General features: G+C 48.4%; 1 protein-coding gene across 2 annotated transcripts in view; it reads right to left on the reverse strand.

Annotated features, from left to right (window-relative positions):
* LOC144480508 (AT-rich interactive domain-containing protein 3B-like) overlaps window positions 1-14,559 on the reverse strand; it is a 183,052-nt gene extending 168,493 nt beyond the window's left edge. For both annotated transcript variants that reach the window (XM_078200006.1, XM_078200005.1), the window contains exon 1: window positions 13,917-14,559. In XM_078200006.1, the coding sequence (XP_078056132.1) occupies window positions 13,917-14,495 (579 nt within the window). In that variant the 5' untranslated portion in view covers window positions 14,496-14,559. The remainder of the gene's footprint in view (window positions 1-13,916) is intronic.
* Window positions 14,560-25,280: the final 10,721 nt, after the last annotated feature.

Raw genomic sequence — 25,280 nt, forward strand, 5'->3', positions numbered from 1 at the left:
GTGGTCCTCATCGCTATCTGCAAATCCACCAACTTTTGTGTCGTCCGCAAACTTACTAATCAACCAGTTACATTTTCCTCCAAATCATTCATATATGTATTACAAACAGCAAAGGTCCCGGCACTGATCCCTGAGGAATGCCATTAGTCACAGCACTCCATTCAGAAACGCACCCTTCCACTGCGAAACTCTGTCTTCTATGACCGAGCCAATTTTGTATCCACCTTGCCAGCTCACCTCTGATCCCACGCGACTTCACCTTCTGTACCAGTCTACCCTGAGGGACCTTATCAAAAACCTTACTGAAGTCCATGTAGACAATATCCACTGCCCTACCCTCAATCATCTTCATCACTTCCTTGAAAAACTCGATCAAGTTAGTGAGACACGACTTCCCCTTCACAAAACCATGTTGCCTCTCACTAATACGTCCACTTATTTCCAAGTGGGAGTAAATCCTGTCACGAAGAATCCTCTCCAATAATTTCCCTACCACTGACATAAGGCTCACCGGCCTGTAATTACCTGGATTATCCTTGCTATCCTTCTTAAACAAAGGAACAACATTGGCTATTCTCCAATCCTCTGGGACCTCCCCCGTAGCCAGTGAGGATACAAAGATTTCTCTCTCAAGGCCCCAGCAATTTCCTCCCTTGCCTCTCTCAGCATTCTGGGGTATATCCCATCAGGCCCTGGGGACTCGTCTACCTTAATGTTTCTCAAGAACCCCAATACCTCCTCCTTTTTGATCTCAACATGGCCCAAACTATCCACACACCCTTCCCCAGACTCATCATCCACCAAGTCCTTCTCTTTAGTGAATACTGACAAAGTACTCATTTAACACCTTGCCTATTTAAGGTGCTGGGGGGTAGGTACAGGGGAAATGTTAGGGGGAAGTTTTTCACACAGAGGGTGGTGGGCGAGTGGAATCGGCTGCCGTCAGTGGTGGTGGAGGCAAACTCAATAGGGTATTTTAAGAGACTCCTGGATGAGTACATGGGACTTAATAGGATGGAGGGTTATAGGTAGGCCTAAAAGGTAGGGATATGTTCGGCACAACTTGTGGGGCCGAAGGGCCTGTTTTGTGCTGTAGTTTTTCTATGTTTCTATTTCCTCTGGCTCCACGCATAGATTCCCTCCCGTGTTTGAGACCTTCTCGCTCTTATATATGTATAAAAGATGTGTGGGTTGCATGGATTGGCCATGTTAAAATTGCCCCTTGTGTCAGAGGTGCTAACAGGGTAAATATGTTGGGTTATAGGCATAGGACTTGCATAGGATTGTTGTTGGTGCAGGCTCTATGGGCTGAATGGCCTCCTGGACATCTTTTTTCATTCCTCCACTATTGGGAGGCAAAGGGAAACAGAGGAAATGATTTTGCCTTCATTTTTGTTGGGCCCTAAACTCTGACCTTCTCTCCCCAGAGCTCTCCATCTCTCTCTCCTGCTTTGAAAACTATCAATAACTCAGGAAACCCAACTGGAAAGGAACATTTATTACTGAACAGGAGATAAAATCACAACCCTAGTGTACACACACTTGTCCTTGCCTGGCCCTGCCGCTTAGCAGGCCCAGGCCTGCCTTATTAAAAGGCTTAGGCAATAAGTTCTAGCTGGCGAGCCATGGCCTGTTACCAAGGGAACTCATATATAATGAGCCCCAAGATATATTCATAGGCATCCAAGGTCCATGAGGTCCAAGGTGTATTCATAGGCACCCAGTGACATTGCCCAACATTGGGTCCGGGCTGACGCGTTGGGAGGAATCACCTCACCTTCCTCAAAGGGGCCCAAGAGAGGTTTGTGACCGGTTACTATGGCGAAATACTGATCACAGATGCACTGATAGACCTTTATCCACTGCGAACACCATGGCCAAACCTTTTTCAGTCTGGGCATACTCTCTACATCTGCCAGGGTTGATGATGTGAACGCCATTGGATGTTCTGCCCCATCATCCCAATGCTACTCCTATCCCATTGGGGGAGGCGTCATAATTTACAATGAGTGGTCTCGGCGGGGGAGGGTCATAATGGGCTAATATATTCATTGGCAGCAATTGTTGTTAAGGCTTTCTCTTGTGGCATTTGTCACGACCATTTCAGGTCTTTTTTAACAGTACTTGAGGTACCAACAGGTTTGCCAAGTTCAGTACGAGTTTACCACAGTAATTCATGAAGACCTAGGAAAGACCTCAACTCTGTTGGGTTCCTTGGAGTCGGAGTCCCTTTAATGGCCTTCCCCTTCTCTTTAACTGGGTGTAATCCATCCTTGTCAACTCTGTGTGAGGTACGTTACCTCATTTACCTGGAGCACATGTTCTGTCCCTTTTAAATTGGAAACCAGCCTCAGACCTTCTCCAAATCTTCCTGAGATTAAAAACGTCATCCAGATAGACTGCCACTCTGGGCACCTCTTGAAGAAGGTTCGCCATCGCTCTTTGGAAAATGGCACAAGCCAAAGACACCCCAAAGGGCAAACGCGTGTACTCAGACAATCCTCTGAGAGTATTTATGCTGACATACTTCCTGGATGGCACCTCAAGCTCCACTTGGAGGTAGGCGTGGCTGGTGTCAAATTTGGAAAGTGCGAGACCCCCAGCCAGCTTCGCATACTCTTGACGGAAGACTTGTATCTGTCTACGTGAAGGCTCTCTTAGCCGTCAACTTAGTCCCCAGAGACAGACCGAATTGTCAGGTTTTAAAACTGGGACGACCGGTGCGGCCCATACAGCAAATTGTATGGTGCGTACAATGCCAAAGAACTAGAACATAGAACAGAGAACAGTACAGCACAGAACAGGCCCTTCGGCCCATGATGTTGTGCCGAGCTTTATCTGAAACCAAGATCAAGCTATCCCACTCCCTATCATCCTGGTGTGCTCCATGTGCCTATCCAATAACCGCTTAAATGTTCCTAAAGTGTCTGACTCCACCATCACTGCAGGCAGTCCATTCCATACCCCAACCACTCTCTGCATAAAGAACCTACCTCTGATATCCTTCCTGTATCACCCACCATGAACCCTATAGTTATGCCTCCTTGTAATAGCTCCATCCACCCGAGGAAATAGTCTTTGAACTAGAACAACACACAAGAGAAAAGGAGAGCTCTGCATTTATGTAGCGCCTTTCATAACCTGGGGAGAATTCTGCAGCTCTTCTTTGAAGTGTACCACAGGATCCTTTTACACCTCCCCAAGACTGGGCTCTGGTTTAATGTCTCATCTGAAAGACAGCGCCTCCAAAAGTGTAGCACTCCCTCAAGTACTGCGCTGAGCATGTCAGTCTGAATGGAGTCCTCGGGTTACTGAAATAGGACTCAAACCCACTACCTCTCGATATCTGGGATATCGAGTCAAGCGCTAAGCCCGACAGTCACCCAGTTTATCAGCCGAAAGCACAAGGAACGGGACCTTCCCCGCAGAAATCATCAGCAGCCAGGGAGAGGGAGATTTACGAAACTTCCTATCTGAACAATCTCAGACAGACACAACCACTAAAAATCAAGATTTTGATTTGATTTATTGTCACATGTATTAGTATACAGGTGAAAAGTATTGTTTCTTGCGCGCTGTACAGACAAAGCATACCGTTCATAGAGAAGGAAGGGAGAGAGTGTAGACTATAGTGAAGCATAGAATTAGAGTAAAAGATAGAATGAGAAGGCATGCTGGACACAACTTGCAAGAAGCTGCCTCACTCCGACGTCATCTTAGAAAAAAAGTGGACCATTGCTAAAACATTTTGCCAGTGAGACCAGCAACTTGTGAATTTCAAAATCGGCAGGAGATAAGCTCCTGCGCAGTTAATTTGCCTGGTGAAAACCCCCAGGAATGTTCCTGTGGGCCAGCTACATGCAGGGAAAGCCCAGAGAAATGGCTGCTGCCTTTCTAACTGCTTTTGCATGGCGATTTACAGCCTTTATGACATCACTTGTAGCTCAGTCGTTGGCCCAGAAATCAACACCAACACTTCTGGCATAGTACTGAAGGACTGCCACACTGTCTTTAAACACAGCTTGGAACATTGGTTAGAAAGTGTTTGCCTTTGGAGTAACTACCCACACAAAGAGCTTCAATCTCTGTGGTGAAGATAACCATGGAATCTAGATATTTATCAAAAACATTCGCACCTTTCACTGAAACTTCAAACAGAGGCAAGTAACAATCAAACTTCTGTTTCTGTTGCAGATTAGCAAGTGGTCCAGGTGTGGAATTCATACGGCACTGGGGCTAGAGTGAGTATTCCTACAACTACGTTGCCAACTGCAATATTCTAACTTCGAAATAGTGACTGACATGCCTTGAAACCGGTACTTTCAATGGCTAACCCAGCCATTGTCGACTCCAGAGGTGTTTTTAGCCAGCGGAAAGTCACTGGATCTGAACTGCCCATGACATCAGTCAGCAATGATGTGGAGATACCGGCGTTGGACTGGGGTAAGCACAGCGGCAGGAGAGCAAAGGACAGAAGCAGGGCTAAACTTCCAGCTAAGATGGGCCAGCAGCGCACACTTTCTCAAGAGACTAAGGAAATTCGGCATGTCCGCTACGACTCTCACCAATTTTTACAGATGCACCATAGAAACTATCCTTTCCGGATGTATCACAGCTTGGCATGACTCCTGCTCTGCCCAAAACCACAAGAAACTACAAAGGGTTGCGAACGAAGCCCAGTCCATCACGCAAACCAGCCTCCCATCCATTGACTCTGTCGACACTTCCCGCTGCCTCGGAAAAGCAGCCAGCATAATTAAGGACCCCACGCACCTTGGACATTCTCTCTTCCACCTTCTTCCGTCAGGAAAAAGATACAAAAGTCTGAGGTCACGTACCAACCGACTCAAGAACAGCTTCTCAACACAAAAACAGAAAAATACTGGAAAATCTCTGCAATTTTTTCACAGAGGGTGGTGAGTGTCTGGAACAAGCTGCCAGAGGTAGTAGTAGAGGCGGGTACAATTTTATCTTTTAAAAAACATTTAGACAGTTACATGGGTAAGATGGGGCTAGAGGGATATGGGCCAAATGTGGGCAATTGGGATTAGCTTAGGGGTTTAAAAAAGGTGGAATGGACAAGTTGGGCTGAAGAGCCTGTTTCCATGCTGTAAACCTCTATGACGATGAGGTCGGACAGCATCTGTAGAGAGAATAGCCAACGTTGAATCTAGGTGACCCTTCGTCAGAGCAGTATTTTGCTTTTATCTTAGTGAAGAACAGCTTCTTCCCCGTTGACTTCTGAATGGACTTAGCACATATTAACTTGATCTTTCTCTACACCCGAGCTATGACTGCAACACTACATTCTGCATCCTCTCCTTTCCTTCTCTATGAACAGTAAGAAGTCTCACAACACCAGGTTAAAGCCCAACAGGTTTATTTGGTAGCACGAGCTTTCGGAGCGTTACCAAATAAACCTGTTGGACTTTAACCTGGTGTTGTGAGACTACTTACCCCAGTCCAACGCCGGCAACTCCACATCTTCTCTATAAATGGTATGCTTTGTCTGTATAGCGCGCAAGAAACAATACTTTTCACTGTATCCCAATACATGTGACAATAATAAATCAAATCAAATCGCTAGACAGATAAACTCCCTAATCAGAGAAACTGTGGGAGTTGTAACACTGACAGGAGAGTTCTGATAGATTTATGAGGTGGCACCCTGCTTTAAGGGGAAAGTGAATGAGGCCTGTTCCACTAGGCCACAGTGCTGACACATCCCTCCCTCGCTGCCTGGTGTCAACATCTGGTTGCAGATCCTTTGTTGGGCTGCTTGTTGAACAATTATTTACTCTTGTGCTGGCTACACAGTTTGAGGGTCATCATTGAAAAGACTCACATCAATGACAAGCCGACAGGCATTCAAAAACGGAGGACAAACAGGCTGGCATAGTATGGAGCACAAACAGTGACTCCCGGTAGACAGAAAATGAAAACAACTGTGATCACTGTTGGCAAAAAGAGAAATTGGGAATGGTTAAATAGGAGAATGACATTCAAATGTCAAAGTAAAAATATTTTGAGAGATAAAACTACTTTATTAATGTCACAAGTGGGCTTACATTAACACTGCAATGAAGTTACTGTGAAAGTCCCAGAGTCGCCACACTTCGACGCCTGTTCGGGTGCACAGAGGGAGAATTTAGCACCCAACCAGCACGTCTTTCGGACTGTGGGAAGAAACCGGAGCACCTGGAGGAAACCCACGCAGACACGGGGAGAATGTGCAAACTCCTCACAGACAGTGAGCCGAGCCGGGAATCGAACCCGGGACCCTGGAGCTGTGAAGCAGCAGTGTTAACCCACTGTGCTACCTGTAAACCTAATCTAATGAAGAGATTTAAAAACAGATAGTGAAACTCAGCAGGTCTGGCAGCATCTCTCTAAATTAGGTGTCATATTCATATTGTTTCTCCACAGTTACCGCCAGGTCTGGCCTACATGTGACTCCAGAGGCCACAGCAATTCTTTTTCTATTCATTCATGGGACATGGGCATCGCTGGCTGGGCCAGCATTTATTGCCCATCCCTAGTTGCCCTTGTTCAGAGGGCAGTTAAGAGTCAACCAACATTGCTGTGGCTCTGGAGTCACATGTAGGCCAGACCAGGTAAGGACGGCAGATTTCCTTCCCTAAAGGACATTAGTGAACCAGGCTGAATTAGTGTAATAGGCTTTTCCGACAATGGTTTCATGGTCATCAGTCGATTCTTAATTCCAGATATTTTGTATTGAATTCAAATTCCACCAGCTGCCGTGGCGGGATTCGAACCCGGGTCCCCAGAGAATTCGCTGAGTTTCTGGATTAATAGTCTAGCGATAATACCACAAGGCCATAGACTCTCAACTGCTGTCCTTATCTGGTCTGGCCTACATGTGACTCCAGAGCCACAGCTCTCTGCCCTCTGATCAAGGGTAACTAGGTATGGGCAATAAATGCTGGCCAGCCAGCGACCTCCATATCACACGGATTAATAAGAAACAAATCAGAGTCTCCCTGGTCACCTGCGGGTATCTGGAGGCTGAGTGAAAAATCCTGGTCGGTCTCAAGTGGCTGTTAACGAGCTTAATTAACTACCCACCATGTGAAGATGCCCTATTGGCACAGTGCCAGCTAGCTGCTGGCCAGTGGCAATATTTTCAGGGCCCACCTGTTTCCATTCCCAATCCAGGGGCGGCACGGTGGCACAGTGATTAGCATTCTGCCTCACAACGCCACGGACCCGGGTTCAAATCCAGCCTAGGGTCACTGTCTGTGTGGAGTCTGCACGTCCTCCCCGTGTCTACGTGGGTTTCCTCCGGGTGCCCCGGTTTCCTCCCACACTGCAAAGATGTGCGGGTTAGGTGGATTGGCCAAGCTAAATTGTCCCTTAGTGTCAGGGGGACTAGCAGGGTAAATGCATGGGGATGGGGCCTGGGTTGGATTGTGCTCGGTGCAGACTGGATGGGCCGAGTGGCCTCCTTCTGCACTGGAGGGATTCTATGATTCTATCCCAGCCGGGGGCTGAAAAACCAAGACCCACAGCTCTGCAAGAGTGCCAAGTGCCAGTACGGACTGAATGAGATTCTCTCTGCACCTGTTGTGCTTTCTGTTCAGTCCTATCTAACGGTCAGACACCCAGAGTGTCTGGCCCAAGGGGTCCGACAGTGGACAATCAGCAGACTATTCGATCAGAAAAGACATCACAGGCACACCCAGCTTTGTTCTTTGCCCACGTCCGTGCGTGAACAGCCACTTTTCCAGCACACTCAACTGGAGTTACTTTTAATAATTCTATGCAAAACACAACTCGGGGGTGTGAGAGAGGGGACAAAGTTTTCGAACAAGTTAAGCAAGATGCTTTGTGCTGTTAAACTCGTTAACATGACGCTGCAGTCAGTCTGAAAAGACTTTCCCCCTTTTAAAACCATCGAGCAACGTCCTGTATGAATTTCAGTGCCGGATATGTGGCTCATACAGCCCAGCGACTGGCCCATCACCAGATCAAACGGCATGTTGCTTTGAGTGCCTGTCAAGGGACAGGGCGCTCCTCCAACTTGTGTTTGCAAAACCCCAAGACAAAATGCCCATTTTAGATGCGATTCTGCGACTGGGCAGCACCTGTTGAAGAACCCCGAGTGCGCTAACAACCAATTCAAGATAATCCGTCGGACTGGTAATGGGGCTGATTTAACCACGTGCTCAAAGCGGCATATCTTCACATGCAGGGACCCACTCTCGGAAAACAAAAGGAATCCATTCAAGCTCTTGAATCATCCTAGTTAACCTCTCTTTAAATAAGGGGACCAAAATGCTCACAATATTCGAGATGTGGTCTCACCAGTACCATGTGCGTAGGGATGACTATTAATCTAGAAACTCAGCCGATGTTCTGGGGACCCGGGTTCGAATCCCGCCACGGCAGCTGGTGGAATTTGAATTCAATACAAAATATCTGGAATTAAGAATCTACCGATGACCATGAAACCATTGTCGGAAAAACCCATGGAGGGCAGCATTCTCCCTAACTTAAGCCTATGGGATTCAGATAAATTGGCTCGTTTACACACAGTCAGGGTCATTCCCAACTGCAAAGCCATCTTTACTCTTAAGTGAAAAATCACCAGCGTGTCTGGATATAAATAGAATCCCTACAGTGCAGAAGGAGGCCATTCAGTCCATCAAGTCTTCAGCAACGTCAATTCCACCCAGGCCCGATCCCCATGACCCCATGTACTTACCCTCCTAATCCCCTGACACTAAGGGGCAATTTAGCATGGCCAATCCACCTAACCAGCACATCTTTGAACAGTAAGAGGCAATTTAGCATGGTCAATCCCCCTAACATGCACATCTTTGGACACAAGGGGTAATTTAGCGTGGCCAATCCACCTAACCCGCACATCTTTGGACACAATGGGTAATTTAGTATGGCCAATCCACCTAACCCGCTCATCTTTGGACACAAGGGTGTAATTTAGCATGGCCAATCCACCTAATCTGCACATCTTTGGACGCTGAGGGGCAATTTAGCATGGCCAATCCACCTAACCCGCACATCTTTGGACATAAGGGGGCAATTTAGCATGGCCAATCCACCTAACCCGGACGTCTTTGGACTGTGGGAGGAAACCTGAGCACTTGGAGGAAACCCACGCAGACACGGGGAGAATGTGCAAACTCCACACAGACAGTGACCCAAGACTGGCATTGTACCTGGGTCCCTGGCGCTGTGAGGCAGCAGTGCTAACCACTGTGCCGCCCAACACATTCATAAAATATAGCACCGGCAGTGAGGAGAGTGTAACTGGATACTGTAAGTAACTCAATCAACATGCCCGATTGAAGCTTCCTTCTTTTTTCGTGAAATAAATGGGGAAATTTAATACTGCTGTTTGGCGAGCAAATTAAACTGCTGGACTAACCTCACTGTACACGGAAATTTAATAGCGCAATTAAAAAGGGGCCTGGGAGATTGAGACGAGGCTGAGTGTGAAGCGGGAAAGACTGGAAACAGCTGAGTGTGCAGCGGGCAAATCCACTTGATTACGGAGAAGGGGAGCTGGGCACCTCACTAGTGACGGGCACTTGGGACCACTTACCTGCGCACCAGAATCAGGAGCAGATTGGGCAGTGTGGGTTTGACAGATGCAGGTCGGGACATTTGATCACGGCTAACGGCAGAATCTGGATGTGCTCAATTGCCGTCCTCCCATGAAATAATTGCGCTGGGCACCCTACAATGGGCGGCACGGAGGTTAACACTGCTGCCTCACAGCTCCAGGGACCCGGGTTCAATTCCGGCCTCAGGTGACTGTCCTTGTGAAGTTTGCACGTGCTCCCTGTATCTGCGTGGGTTTCCTCCCACAGTCCAAAGGTGTGCATGTTAGGTGGAGTGGCCATGCTAAATTGTCCCTCAGCGTTCAAAGATGTGTAGGTTAGATGGATTGGCCATGCTAAATTGTTCCTTGCGTCCAAAGATGTGTAGGTTAGGTTGATTGGCCATGCTAAATTGTTCCTTAGCGTCCAAAGATGTGCAGGTTAGGTGGATTAGCTACGCTAAATTGCCCCTCAGTGCCAAGGCAAATTGGCAGGGAAAATAAGTGGGGTGAAGGGGATAGGGGCTGGGTGGGATTGTTGTTGATACAGGTTCGATGGGCCAAATGGCCTCCTTCTGCAGTGTAGGGATTCTATTTTATTCTATAATTAGCCTCAGTGCCCTGGTATGAGAGCTGAACAGAAATATCATGCAAAGGTTTGCTGTTCTGATAGACACCCTGAGATATTCTTCTGCACTGTAGAGATTCTATGATTTTGCCTGGAAGGTGTACCGATCTGGAGGTCAAGGGCGACCTCTCTCCCATCAACCCTGGTATATTCCATGGTTCAAAGAATGAAGGGGCTTTGGATAAGAGTGTGGAGACCAACAACCGTAACAATGAAACTGTTCCTTGGTAGGAACATCCCTTCAGAAGGTGGAGGAAGGGGCAAAGAGAGGAGAACCTTCTAAACATAACCTGCCTCATGTCTAACAGCAGGTAGGTTTAATGATGTCAATCGCAGTCCACTAGTTACACTCTCACCTCAAAAGGTCAAGGGTTACCCTCAAGGTCACGGGTTAAAGTTGCCCTCCCTTCCAAAGCCTTCAGCGCATAATCCAGGCTGACACGCCCACTCCAGCACCGAGGGAGTGCCGCACTGAAGGAGTGCAGTCCAGTAGCTGCACTCTCACCTCAAGGTCAAGGGTTACCCTCAAGGGCACGGCTTCAAGTCCCGCCTCCAAAGCCTTGAGCTCATAGTCCAGCTGACACGCCCACTGCAGCACCAAGGGAGAGCTGCACTGTCGGAGGTGCTGCCTTTCGATTCAGCCTTTGGGTGCCTCACCCGCCCTCTCAGGCCAGTGCAGAAGATCCTGCAACTCGCCTTTGAAGGAGAAGTAGGAGGTGTCCCGGACAATCCCTCGTCCAATATTAAAAAAAAAACACAAGAGGAAAAAATCTGGCCATTTATCTCAATGCAGTTTGTGGTTTAAAACAAAATCAGAGGCTCTCCCTCCGACATTCCGCTCGTGACTCCGAAAGTATTTAGTTGGCTGTGAATTGCTTTGGGGATACCACAAAAGGCGCGATATAATTGAAAGAACGAACGAAAGACACGCCAGTACTTTAGGATGACTAGGGGCAAACCTCTTCGTCAGCCAAGAGCCCACACACTGACAGCGAACACGCCGTCTCAACACAGCTCCTGTTGACAGACGCTGGCTCATTCAATTACGAGCTCAGCAACACTAAAGCACCTGCACATTCGCACAATCCAGTTAACGCTCTCGCTTTTGACAGGCCAAGTATTGTTGGCACGGGGTTGGTTATAAATCTTTTGATACGCGTCCAAAACAAGGCTCTGTGCCAAGAGGCCCTCCCCTCCCGGGTGTTCTTTGAAAGCTCAATTTGGTTTCCTGCCAAACATCACAGTTTCAATTTTCATACAAACAGATGGCAGCTATTACCAAGTCTAGTTTGCGGTACAGTTACACTAATAACCTCTCCACTTTGTCAAGAAAAATGCTACTTGCTATCTCTCATTGCTCTCACTCCCCCGCCAACACCCGTAACTGTTTAACCCGTCGGAGACCCGTTTTAACTCTCTGAAGCGCACATCTTAAACACCCTTCGATTTAATACCTCCTCCTCAGAGACTGATGTTAGAGATTCGGGGATTTCATATTAGGGCTATAGGGCGGGATTTTATGGCCTCGTTCATCCCGAAACCGTAACATCCCGCCCGAAGCCAACAGACTTTCCGATGTTCCGCCCCTCGCCCGCTCCGATTCCCGTGGCGGGCGAGGGGCGGTAAAATTCCAACCATGGAAACAGGCCCTTCAGCCCAACCAGTCCTTGCCGGCCATGGCTATCTCCCCAGCTAGCCCCATTTGGGTGGCACGGTGGCACAGTGGTTAGCACTGCTGCTTCACAGCGCCAGGGAGCCGGGTTCGATCCTGGCTTGGGTCACTGTCTGTGTGGAGTCTGCACGCTCTCCCCGTGTCTGCGTGGGTTTCCTCCGAGTGCTCCAATTTCCTCCCAAAGTCTGAAAGATGTGTTGGTTAGGTGTGTTGACCCGAACAGGTGCCAGACTGTGGCAACTCGGGTATTTTCAAAGTAACTTCATTGCAGTGTTAACGTAAGCCTTATTTATGACTAATAGATAAACTTTAACTTTACTTTGCCTGCGTTTGGTCCATATCCCTCTAATCCTTTCCCATCCATGTATTTATCCAAATGCTTTTTAAATGTTGCTATTGTACCCACCTCAACCACTTTCTCTGGCAGCTCATTCCATACACACACCACCCTCTGTGTGAAGAAGTTGCCCCTTAGGTCCCTTTTAAATCTTTCCCCCCTCACCTTAAACCTATGCCCTCTAGTTTTCAATTCTCTTTCCCTGGAGAAAAGACTATGGGCGTTCATCCTACCTACACTCCTCATGATTTTACACATCTCAATAAGGTCACCCCTCATTCTCCTACGTTCCAAGGAATAAAGTCGTAGCCTGGCCAACCTCTCCCTCTAACTCAGGCCCACTAGTCCTGGCAACATCCTTGTAATCTTCTCTGCACTCTCGCCAGTTTATCAATGTCTTTTCTACAACAGGGTGACCAAAACCATACATAATAACCCAAGTGCGGCCTCACCAACAACATCTTATTCAACTTTGCAAATGATTTAAAATAACGCCTTCCCACCATCCAGCAAAGAATAGTACAGCACAGGAACAGGCCCTTCGGCCCTCCAATCCCGTGCTGATCATGATGCCCTAAACTAAAAAAAACCTTCTGCCCTTCCCCAGTCCGCGTCCCTCTATTCCCTCCCTATTCATGAACCCATCCAGACGCCTCTTCAATATTGCTAATGTCCCTGCTTCCACCACCTCCTCTGGCAGCGCGTTCCAGGCACCCACCACTCTCTGCGTGAAAAACTTCCCCCGCACATCTCCCTTAAACTTTCTCCTCTCACCTTGAACCTGTGCCCCTTGTAATTGACACTACCACCCTAGGGAAAAAGCCTCTGACTATCCACCCTGCCTCTCATAATTTTGTAGGCCTCTATCAGGTCTCCCCTCACCCTCCGTCTTTCCAGTGAAAACAATCCTGGTTTATTCAACCTCTCCTCATAGCCAACGCCTTCGAGACCAGGCAGCATCCTGGTGAACCTTCTTTGTCCTCTCTCCAAAGCTTCCACATCCTTCTGGTAGTGTGGCCACCAGAACTGAACGCAATACTCCAAATCCCATTGAGGAAGGGAGGCAATTGGCCAAACACAAGAGAAAATGCACGTGGGAGCAAATATAAAAGGGGAGGAAAAGAGATGGCTCCTTTCTATAAGGTTCACATAAATTGGGCATAAAGTTGTCATACATGGACTCTGGATTAAGTGACCTGCTCTCGCTTTGGGCTTTATGTTCTTTGTTTATTCATTCGTGGGACATGGGCGTCGCTGGCTGGGCCCAGCATTTATTGCCCATCCCTAGTTACCAGAGGGCAGCTGAGAGTCAACCACATTGCTGTGGCTCTGGAGTCACATGTAGGCCAGACCGGGTAAGGATGGCAGATTTCCTTCCCTAAAGGACATTAGTGAACCAGATGGATTTTTCCAACAATCGACAATGGTTTCACGGTCATCAGTAGATTCTTAATTCCAGATTTTTTTTAAAATTCAAATTCCACCATCTGCCGTGGCAGGATTCGAACCCGGGTCCCCAGAACTTTAGCGGAGTTTCTGGATTAATAGTCTAGCGATAATACCACTAGGCCATCGCCTCCCCCATTCATACACAATCTTCCTCAACCTATTTATGAACAAGGATTGGAACTGCTTTAGTAGAGATCAACTCTGCCCATTACAATAAAATCCATGTATGTAAATCAAGGTGTTTTACCTGTTTGAACTGTTCTTCATAGCCCCAGTTGTGGTGGCCAGCAGGCGATTTAGAATGTGCTTGACTTGGCGAGATGGATTGACTGTTCCCCTGCTGTTGGGATTGTCCGCTAATGGACGGATGATGGGCAGAGGGAGGTCTCTGAGTTGGCAGCACAGCAGCAGCCTGTTTCCTGAGATACTCTAGATCCTCCTCCTCTTCTTCATCCTCCTCCTCCTCCTCATCCTCCTCGAGGTCTCCTCTCGCCACTCCCTCCTCCTCCTCCTCCTCCTCCAGCCCACTGGCAGGGTCCTCCTCTTCGAAGGGGTCGTCCTCCGGCTCGGAGTCCATGCTGCTCTTATCGGAGGCCCGGGGGAGGCTGGGCCCCCCGGCTGGCACAGGCCTGGCCAGGGCGGTGACCAGTGAGCCCGGCGGGGATCTGGAGGAGGCTGCGGCCAGGGCGGCCTGCTGGGCGGCAAGCTGCTGGGCGTAGAATATGTGAGCGTTCCGGATCTCCCGGTCCTTCCTCTCCCTGCCCTCCATCTCCAGCCGGGCTTGCTGCTGTCTTTGCAGATGTTCCATCACCGCTTCCAACTTCATCCCCTGGTGATGAAGCTGAGAGCTTCCAGTCAGAACCAGGTTTAATTCTTCTCCAGTTGTCAAGCCGGGCTGTCAAAACAAAAAGGCACAAAGTTAATCACTCTTTGGGATCATCACGGAATCGCTTACAATTGGGCACTGCCGAAATTACTGGGTGCCATCTAGCACACAGCTGCATGGCACACCAATCCCCCCGAGTGAATGTTGTAAATCAAGCTGTTAAATACCACAGACATTGAAGATAGGAGCAGGAGGAGGCCATTCAGCACGTCGAACCTGCTCCGCCATTCATCACGATCATGGCTGATCGCCCAACTCAATAGCCCAATCATAGAAACCCTACAGTGCAGAAGGAGGCCATTCGGCCCGTCGAGTCTGCACCGACCACAATCCCACCCAGGCCCTACCCCCACATATTTACCCACTAATCCCTCTAACCTACACATCTCAGGACTCTAAGGGGCAATGTTTAACCTGGCCAATCAACCTGACCCGCACATCTTTGGACTGTGGGAGGAAACCGGAGCACCCGGAGGAAACCCACGCAGACACGAGGAGAATGTGCAAACTCCACACAGACAGTGACCCAAGCCGGGAATCGAACCCAGGTCCCTGGAGCTGCGAAGCAGCAGTGCTAACCACTGTGCTACCGTGCCGCCCTGTGCATAACCTTTGATCCCAATCGCCCCAAGTGCTATATCCAGCCGCCTCTTGAATACATTCAATGTTTTGGCATCAACTACTTCCTGTGGTAATGAATTCCACAGGCTCACCACTCTTTGGGTGAAGAAATGTCTCCCCACTTCCATCCTAAATGGTCCACCCCGAATCCGCAGACTTGTGACCCCTGGTTCCGGACACCCCCAACTTCGGGAATATCCGCACTGCATCTACCCTGTCTAGTCCTCATTGTAAGAAGTCTCACAACACCAGGTTAAAGTCCAACAGGTTTATTTGGTAGCACAAGCTATGAGCTTTCAGAGCGCTGCTCCTTCATCAGGTGAGTGGGAGTTCTGTTCACAAACAGGGCATATAAAGACACAAACTCAATTTACAAGATAATAGTTGGAATGTGAGTCTTTACAGGTAATCAAGTCTTAAAGGTACAGACAATGTGAGTGGAGAGAGGGTTAAGCACAGGTTAAGGAGATGTGTATTGTCTCCAGCCAAGACAGTTAGTGAGATTTTGCAAGCCCAGGCAAGTCGTGGGGGTTAGAGATAGTGTGACATGAACCCAAGATCCCGGTTGAGGCCGTCCTCATGTGTGCGGAACTTGGCTATCAGTTTCTGCTCAGCGATTCTGCGTTGTCATGTGTCGTGAAGGCCACCTTGGAGAACGCTTACCCGAAGATCAGAGGCTGAATGCCAGTGACTGCTGAAGTGTTCCCCAACAGGAAGAGAACACTCTTGCCTGGTGATTGTCGAGCAGTGTTCATTCATCCGTTGTCGTAGCGTCTGCATGTTCTCCCCAACCATGCCTCGGGACATCTTTTCCTGCAGCGTATCAGGTAGACAACGTTGGCCGAGTTGCAAGAGTGGGTACCGTGTACCTGGTGGATGGTGTTCTCACGTGAGATGATGGCATCCGTGTCGATGATCCGGCACGTCTTGCAGAGGTTGCTGTGGCAGGGTTGTGTGGTGTCGTGGTCACTGTTCTCCCGAAGGCTGGGGAGTTTGCTGCGGACAATGGTCCGTTTGAGGTTGTGCGGTTGTTTGATGGCAATTAGGAGACCAGGTCGGCATGGACCTGTTGGGCCGAAGGGCCTGTTTCCGTGCTGTATATCCCTATGATTCTAACTCACTGCTGTAGCTCAGAATGTGGTCGATGAGCTCAACTGGCTGGGATGGGATTCAGAACAACATTAACGGTCGCGTTCAAGTCCCATTTGGGCTGAGGTAGACTTCTACCCTCAGCAGGCTCTGTATCTTTATTCCGAGAGAGGCAACGGCAAACCAGCACTGACAAATAAAAACTGGCCAAGAAAACAGCCCAGGATGAAGCAGAAGGAGACATTGAACCAAAGGTCTGCCTCTGGGTAGAGCACACACATAGCCTACCAATTTCGCAAGCAACGATCAGGTAAGATAGAGTAGATACAATCAAAAGACAGAGGTTGACCATCAAGAGTGGCACAGTGGTTAGCACTGCTGCCTCTCAGCGCCAAGGACCCGAGTTCGATTCCCGGATTGGGTCACTGTCTGTGTGGAGTTTGCACGTTCTCCCCGTGTCTGCGTGGGCTTCCTCCGGGTGCTCTGGTTTCCTCCCTCAGTCCAAAGATGTGCGGGTTAGGTGGATTGGCCACGCTAAAAACAATTGTGCCTTAGTGTCAGCAGGATTATCAGGGTAAATGCGTGGGGTGAGGGGAAATAGGGCCTGGGTGGGATTGTTGTCAGTGTGACTCGATGGGCCGAATAGCCTCATTCTGCACTGCAGGGATTCTATGCTGATTCCAATGACAATCACCCAACTCTGGAACAGTCAAAGGTGGAAATTTCACCCTCGCTGTAGTGGGATCCTATGCATGTTCCACTGAAAGTAAAGTTACAACAATCTGGAATACTGGGAACAGTTTTGGTCCCCATATCTTAGAAGAATATACTAGCATTGGATACAGTCCAGAGAAGGTTCACTCAGTCGATCGCGGGTATGGAGGGATTTTCTAATGAAGATAAGTTGGGTAGGTTGAGCCTGTATTCATCGGAGTTTAGAAGAATAAGAGGTGACCTTATCGAGACATATCAGATTCTCAGGGGTGTTGACAGGGTAGATGCTGAGAAATTGTTTCCTCGTGTGGGATCTCTGAAGGCGGAAAGGCAGGTTAATAGGGTGGTGAAAAAGGCATATGGCACCCTCGCCTTTATCAATCAGGGTATAGATTACAAAAGCAGTGAGGTCATGATGGAGTTGTATAGAACTCTGGTGAGGCCACAGCTGGAGCACTGTGTGCAGTTCTGGTCGCCACATTATAGGAAGGATGTGATTGCACTGGAGGGGGTGCAGAGGAGATTCACCAGGATGCTGCCTGGGATGGAGCATTTAAGTTATGAAGAGAGGTTGGATAGTCTTGGGTTGTTTTCTGTGGAGCAGAGAAGACTGAGGGGCGACCTGATCGAGGTGTACAAGATTATAAGGGGCATGGACAGGGTGGATAGGGAGCAGTTGTTCCCCTTAGTTGAAGGGTCAGTTACGAGGAGACACAAGTTAAAAGTGAGGGGGGGGGGGGGGGGGGAGGCTGGGAGGTTTAGGGGGGATTTGAGGAAAGCATTTTTACCCAGAGGGTGATGACGGTCTGGAATGCACTGCCTGGGAGGGTGGTGGAGGCGGGATGCCCCACATCTTTTAAGAGGTACCTGGATGAGTACTTGGCATGTCTTAACATTCAAGGCTATGGGCCAAGTGCTGGCTAGTGGTGTTTTTAGATTTCCAGAAGGCGTTCGATAAGGTGCCTCACAAAAGGTTGCTGCAGAAGATTGGGCTACACAGAGTTGGGGGCAAGGTGTTGGCGTGGATTGGGGATTGGCTATCTAACAGGAAGCAGAGAGTTGGAATAAATGGGTGCTTTTCTGGTTGGCAGTTGGTGACCAGTGGCGTGCCGCAGGGATCGGTGCTGGGGCCTCAACTGTTTACCATTTACATAGATGACCTGGAGGAGGGGACTGAGTGTAGGGTATCAAAGTTTGCTGATGACACGAAGATGAGTGGGAAAGCGAATTGCGTGGAGGACGCGGAAAGTCTGCAGAGAGATTTGGATAGTCTGAGCGAGTGGGCGAGGATCTGGCAGATGGAATATAACGTTGGTAAATGGGAGGTTATCCACTTTGGAAGAAATAATAGTAAATTGGAATATTATTTAAATGGAGAAAAATTACATCATGCTACTGTGCAGAGGGACCTGGGGGTCCTTGTGCACGAATCGCAAAAACTCAGTCTGCAGGTGCAGCAGGTGATCAAGAAGGCGAATGGAATGTTGGCCTTTATCGCGAGGGGGATAGAATATAAAAGCAGGGAGGTCTTGCTGCAACTATACAAGGCACTGGTGAGGCCGCAACTGGAGTACTGTGTGCAGTTTTGGTCCCCTTATTTGCGAAAGGATATATTGGCCTTGGAGGGAGTGCAGAGAAGGTTCACCAGGTTGATACCGGAGATGAGGGATGTAGCTTATGAGGAGAGATTGAACAGATTGGGTCTGTACTCGTTGGAGTTTAGAAGGCTGAGGGGTGATCTTATAGAGACATATAAGATAATGAAGGGGTTGGATAGGGTAGAGGTAGAGATTCTTTCCACTTAGAAGGGAAACCAGAACTAGAGGGCACGGCCTCAAAATAAGTGGAGGCCGGTTCAGAACAGAGTTGAGGGGGAACTTCTTCTCTCAGAGGGTAGTGAATCTCTGGAATTCTCTGCCCATTGAAGTGGTGGAGGCTTCCTCGTTGAATATGTTTAAATCACGGGTGGATAGATTTCTGATCGATAAGGGAATTAAGGGGATATGGGGAGCGGGCGGGTAAGTGGAACTGATTCGCATCAGATCAGCCATGATCTTGTTGAATGGCGGGGCAGGCTCGAGGGGCTAGATGGCCTGCTCCTGCTCCTATTTCTTATGTTCTTAGTGGGACTAGGTGGGCAGCTCGGGGCATTTCATGCGTCAGTGCAGACACGATGGGCCGAAGGGCCTCTTCTGCACTGTCGTATTCTGAGAGTCCAGGACCAGAGGGATTAATCTCAGAGTAAGGAGTCACCCATTTAAGGCAGAGAGGATGAGGAGGAATTTCTGCACTCAGAAGGTAGTAAGTCTGTGGAATTCTTTATGGCAGAGGGTCGGTCATTAAGTATGTTCAAGAACAGGTTTTTAATCAGTAAGGGAATCAAGGGTTATGGAGATAAGGTGGGAAAGTGGAGTTAAGGATTGTCATATCAGATCGGCCAAGGTCTCATTGAATGGCGGAGCAAACTCGATGGGCCGAATGGCCTACTTCTGCTTCTACATCTTATGGGCTAATCGCAAGGCCTTTTGTTGCCTGGACGCAGTGTAACAAAGCGACAGAATGGAGTGGAAGTCCTATTAACAAGTGACTCAATAACCACATGACAAGCTTTTATCAAAATTGGAACATGTGGTCACTATTCAACAGCCTGGAAAGCTTTTTGGGGGCCACTTAGGTGCGTGCTATGGAATCCCGAGGGTCACAGCAGGTTGAAATCAATGTTCCCATTAACCCGCGCGTCTCGAGCTTTCACATTACAGCAGCGACTGAACTGCAAAAGTACTTAATTGCCTGTAAAACGCTAAGCGACATCCTGCGATTGTGAAAGGGCAATATCGGAGAATACAAGTTCCGTCTTTAACAGACAGACCTTGAGCCTCTGATTGAGGCTCCATCCATTAAGGAGGCTCCAAAGCGAAATTTCATCCGGAAGGCACTTGGAACACATTGAGAGACTTTTGTTGGGGATATGTGGAATGGAAGTCAAGCCAAAGTTTCGGAGGGAGGCCGCAAATTCCTAAAGAACTCATCCCCCCTCCCAGCACTAGAATCATAGAATCCTACAGTGCAGAAGGAGGCCATTCGGCCCATCGAGTCTGCACCGACCACAATCCCACCTAGGCCCTATCCCAAAAATATCATGCATTTACCCTAGCTAGTCCCCCTGACACCAAGGGAGAATTTAGCATGGCCAATTCACCTAACCCGCACATCTTTAGACTGTGGGAGGAAATCAGAGCACCCGGAGGAAACCCACGCAGACACGGGGAGAATGTGCAAACTCCGCACAGACAGTGACCCAAGCCGGGAATCGAACCCAGGTCTCTGGCGCTGTGAGGCAGCAGTGCTAACCACTGTGCCACCGTGCCGCCACTAACAGCCCTACTAGTGGCAGAATCTGCCCATCATGCATCAGCCAGAACCCATCCAAGGGGAATGGAATCACCCTCCACCGAGGGGGAGGAGAAGGGGGTGTACAATCCAATTTGGTTGTCATGGACTTTGTTCCAGACAAATCGATTGCATTCCCAACATTTCAAAGACCCACAACTTGACGATTAACTAAGCTTATATAGAGAGCAGAAAAGGCCATTCTGCCCTTTGTTTTCCTGTGACACTGCTTTCCCCTTTAACTGCTCGGACCTACTCCCAATCCAGTCCCTACCCTCTGCCCACTTAATAACAAAAAATCCCTACACAGTGAAGAGGAGACCATTCGGCCCATCAGGTTTGCACCAACTCACTTACAAGAGTATCTTGGGCGTCACGGTGGCACAGTGGTTAGCACTGCTGCCTCACAGCGCTAGGGATCCGGGTTCGATTCCCGGCTTGGGTCACTGTCGGTGTGGAGTTTGCACATTCTCCCCGTGTCTGCGTGGGTTTCCTCCGGGTGCTCCAGTTTCCTCCCACAGTCCAAAGATGTGCAAGTTAGGTGGATTGGCCGTGCTAAATTACCCCTTAGTGTCAGCGGGACTAGCTAGAGTAAATGCATGGGGTTGCGAGGATAGGGCTTGGGTAGAAGTGTGGTAGGTGCAGACCCGATGGGCCGAATAGCCTCCTTCTGCGCTGTAGAATTCTATGATTTTACCCAGGCCATCTCCCTCACCCGATCCCATAATCCCACACATTCCCCATTGCTAATCCATCCTATTTATGCATCTTGGGACACTAAGGGACAATTTAGCATGGCTAATCCACCTAAGATGCACATCTTTGGACTGTGGGAGGAAACCAGAGCACCTGGGGGAAATCCACGCAGACACGGGGAGATGGTACAAACTCCACACCCAAGGCTGGAATTGAACCCATGTCCCTGGTGCTAAGGCAGCAGTGCTAACCACTGTGCCACCACCCCTTAACCTTGAACATTCTTGCACAGTTTATTTCTCATGAACAAGATAACAGATGCCGGGTTATTACAATATAACTTGCCATGTTGATGTAACCACACTGATATGGATGAAATTGCAGGGACATGGCGGTGTCGTGGTAACGTCACCAGCTTAATCATCCAGAGGGTCATGCTAAAGCTCTAGGAACGCTGGCTCAAACCCCCCACCCGCCCTCCCCCCACCAATGGCAGCTGGTGGAAATATGAATTCAATCCCTATATCTGGAATTTGAAAGCTTATCTCAGCGATGGTGACCATGAAACGATCATAGATTGTTGTAAAAATAGATCTGGTTCACTAAATGTCCTTAAGGGAACAAAATTAGCCGTCCTTACCTGGTCTGGCCTACACGTGACTCCAGGTTCACGTGTAGTGACTCTCCCCTGCCCTCTGAAATTGCCCAGCGAGCCATTCGGTTCGAGGGCAATTAGCGACGGGCAACAAATGCTGGCCCAGCCAGCGACGCCCACATCCCATGAAAGAATAATGCATTATTTTGATCCAGTCGTGGTTTGTGGACTACAGGCCAGCATTTATTACTCATCACTGATTGCAAACGCAATGGTGAGCCAATTTCTCGATAGCGCAGAACGTCACTCGGCCAATTCAGAGGACAGTTAACCACATCGCTGCGGGTCTGGACATTATATCAGATAATGATATGGAAGAGGGAACTGAATGTATCATCTCCAAATTTGGAGATAATACATTCAGTGGGAGGGTGAGCTGTGAGGAGGATGCAGAGATGCTTCAGCGTGATTTGGACAGGCTGAGTGTGTGGGCAGCTGCATGGCCGATGCAGTATAATATGGACAAATGTGAGGTTATCCACTTTGGTAGCAATAATAGGAAGGCAGATTATCACTTGAATGGGTGTAAATTGAGAGAGGTGGATACTCAGCAAGACCTTGGTGTCCTCGTGCATCAGTCGCTGAAAGTAAGCGCGCAGGTACAGCAGGCAGTAAAGAAGGCAAATGGTATGTTGGCCTTCATAGCGAGAGGATTTGAGTATAGGGATAGGGATGTTTTGCTGCAATTGTACAGGGCGTTGGTGAGGCCACACCTGGAGCACTGTGTGCAGTTTTGGTGTCCTTATTTGAGGAAGGATGTCCTTGCTGTAGAGGGAGTACAGCAAAGGTTTACCAGGCTGATTCCTGGGAAACCAGGTCTGTCATATGAGGAGAGACTAAATTGGTTAGGATTATATTCATTGGAGTTTAGAAGAGCGAGAGGAGATTTCATCGATACTTATAAAATTCTAACAGGGTTAGACAGGGTGGATTCAGAAAGAATGTTCCCGATGGTGGGGGGAGTCCAGAACAAGGGGGGTCATAGTTTGAGGATAAGGGGTAAACCTTTTAGAGCTCAGTTGAGTAGAAATGTCTTCACCCAGAGGGTGGTGAATGTGTGGAATTCACTACCACAGAATGTAGTTGAGGCCAAAACGTTGTGTGTTTCAAGAAGAAATTAGATACAGCTCTTGGGGATAAAGGGATATGGGGGGGAAGGCAGGATCAGATTATTGAATTTGATGATCAGCCATGATCAAAATAAATGGTGGAGCAGGCTCGAAGGGCCAAATGGCCTACTCCTGCTTCTAGCTTCTATGTACAAGGCCAGTAGCACGTACCATTATACTGAAACTAGCTGTTTAATTTCAGATTTTATTTAAATTAAATTTAAATTCCCCAGCTGCCCTGGCAGGATTCAAACTCTCACTTCCAGATCATTAGCCCAAACATCTGGATGACTAATCCTGTGACATAACCACAACGTTACCATTCCTGACGCAATAGTTAATGAATAAATAATCAAATATAGATTTGCTACTCAAAACTAAAGTTGGGCATTTTTTAAAAAAAATCAAATTTACAGAAAACCCTCTTGACGTTATCTGAACTTTTTTAAAAAAAGGTATGTTGAAGTTTTTCATCTTGTACTCATCAGGACACTTCGCAAGAGTACTAGTCTAAAGGGGAAACAATAATCTATAGTGGATGTAAAAGCAAAATATTATGCATGCTGGATATTTGAATAAAAACAGAAAATGCTGGAAAATCTCAGCAAGTCTGGCAGTGTCTGGGGGAGAGAAACAGAATTAACAAATGTTGATCCGTTTCTCTCTCCATAAATGCTGCCAGATCTGTTGAGTTTATCCATAATTATTTTTAAATATGCTGCATATCTGCAGTTTTCCCCTTATCCCGGTATTCCGCAAAGTGCAAGATGGAACACTTTGATGTGTTGCTTTTTTCCATTGAATCATGCAGGTGGCCATTCAGCCCATCAAGCCTGCACTGATAGCATTCTCACCCAGGCCCTGGCTCCATAACTCCACACATTTACCCTGCTAATCCCTCCTGACACTGAGGGGCAATTCAGCATGGTCAATCCACCAAACCCGCACATTTTTGGACACCAAGTGGCAATTTAGCATGACCAATCCACCTAACCAGCACGTCTCGGACGGTGGGAGGAAACCGGAGCAGACACCAGGAAAACGTGCAGGCTCCACACAGACAATGACCCAAGGCCTGAATTGAACCCAGTTACCTGGCGCTGTGAGACAGCAGTGCTAACCACTGTGTCACCCTGCTGCCCTTTTCCAGCAGTACTCAAGAGCTGTACTACCAAGCGACTATTCCCATTCTGGCCTCTCAAGCATTCCCGATCACTCCATATTCATAGCCCTGCCTTCAGCTGGCTGAGCTCAGGAATACCATCCCTACACCTCTCCACCTTCAGGAGATTCCCCGGAACCTACCTCTCCGACCAAGATATCGGTCATTTGAACTAGAACTCTCTCTAGACATTGCAATGTCAAGGGTTGTTTAGGAACGCTCATGTGAGAGCCCTTAGAACATTTCATTGCTTTAAGAATGGCTATAATGCAGAAGGAGGCCATTCGGCCCTTCGAGTCAATGCTGACTCTCTGACAGAACATCTCACCCAAACCCCACATATTCAACCCGCTAATCCCCTAACCCACACATCTTTGGACACCAAGGGGCAATTTAGCATGGCCAATGCACCTAACCTACACATCTTTGGACTGTGGGATGAAACTGAAGCACCCGGAGGAAACCCACGCAGACATGGGGAGAACGTGCAAACCCCAGTCACCCGAAGCTGGAATCAAACCCCGTGTCCCTGGCGCTGTGAGGCAGCAGAGCTAACCATTGTGCCACGCCGTCCACATGGCAGCGCTATAGAAATGCACAATGCCACCAACGTTGTAACATTACCACTCCAGTGTCATTCTTTTGATGACTTGGGTCAGAATATCAGCAATTTCCACGACAAAATGAGATGATAGAGAAAGCTAAGTGGCTTGTAATGAAAACATGAGTGTTGCAGTTTATTTCCGGGAATACCAACAGGGTATTTCTGTGTGCACACAGACATATACACACAAAATCCCCAGGAATGTAGTCAAACTGCAGAAAGCCAAGCAACAAATTGAAAACACCACACTTTGGATTGATAGAAAGCGAGACAGATGGATATAGAAAGACAAATACAGGGAGCATTTAAACCGTTAAGTTAATGGCCAAAAGAACACAAAAACCAAATTAATGTTCAAGAAATTCAATCTGTCATTTACTGTTACAACATTGGAAATAATTGCGGTGGGGTGGGGTTGGGGGTGGGGTTGGGGGGGGGTGCTTTAATAGTTTCAGTTGATGGAGACCTGGCTGATTGTCAGTGTGGGCATGTTATTATGTTGGCGGTGGGGGGTATAAAAGGATTGGAATGAGGATGGTTTTGGACATCTGGCCAGTTCCGTCCAGGAGAGAGGGGTTTTTAAAATCACGGACAGGGGGGGAGGGGGGCAAGGGGGGGGGGGGGGGGGGGGGGAGGGGGACATGGGGGGGGAAGGGGGGCATGGGGGGAGGGGGGCATGGGGGGG

Source organism: Mustelus asterias, chromosome 29 (genome assembly GCF_964213995.1).
Source record: "Mustelus asterias chromosome 29, sMusAst1.hap1.1, whole genome shotgun sequence".
NCBI lineage: Eukaryota > Metazoa > Chordata > Chondrichthyes > Carcharhiniformes > Triakidae > Mustelus > Mustelus asterias.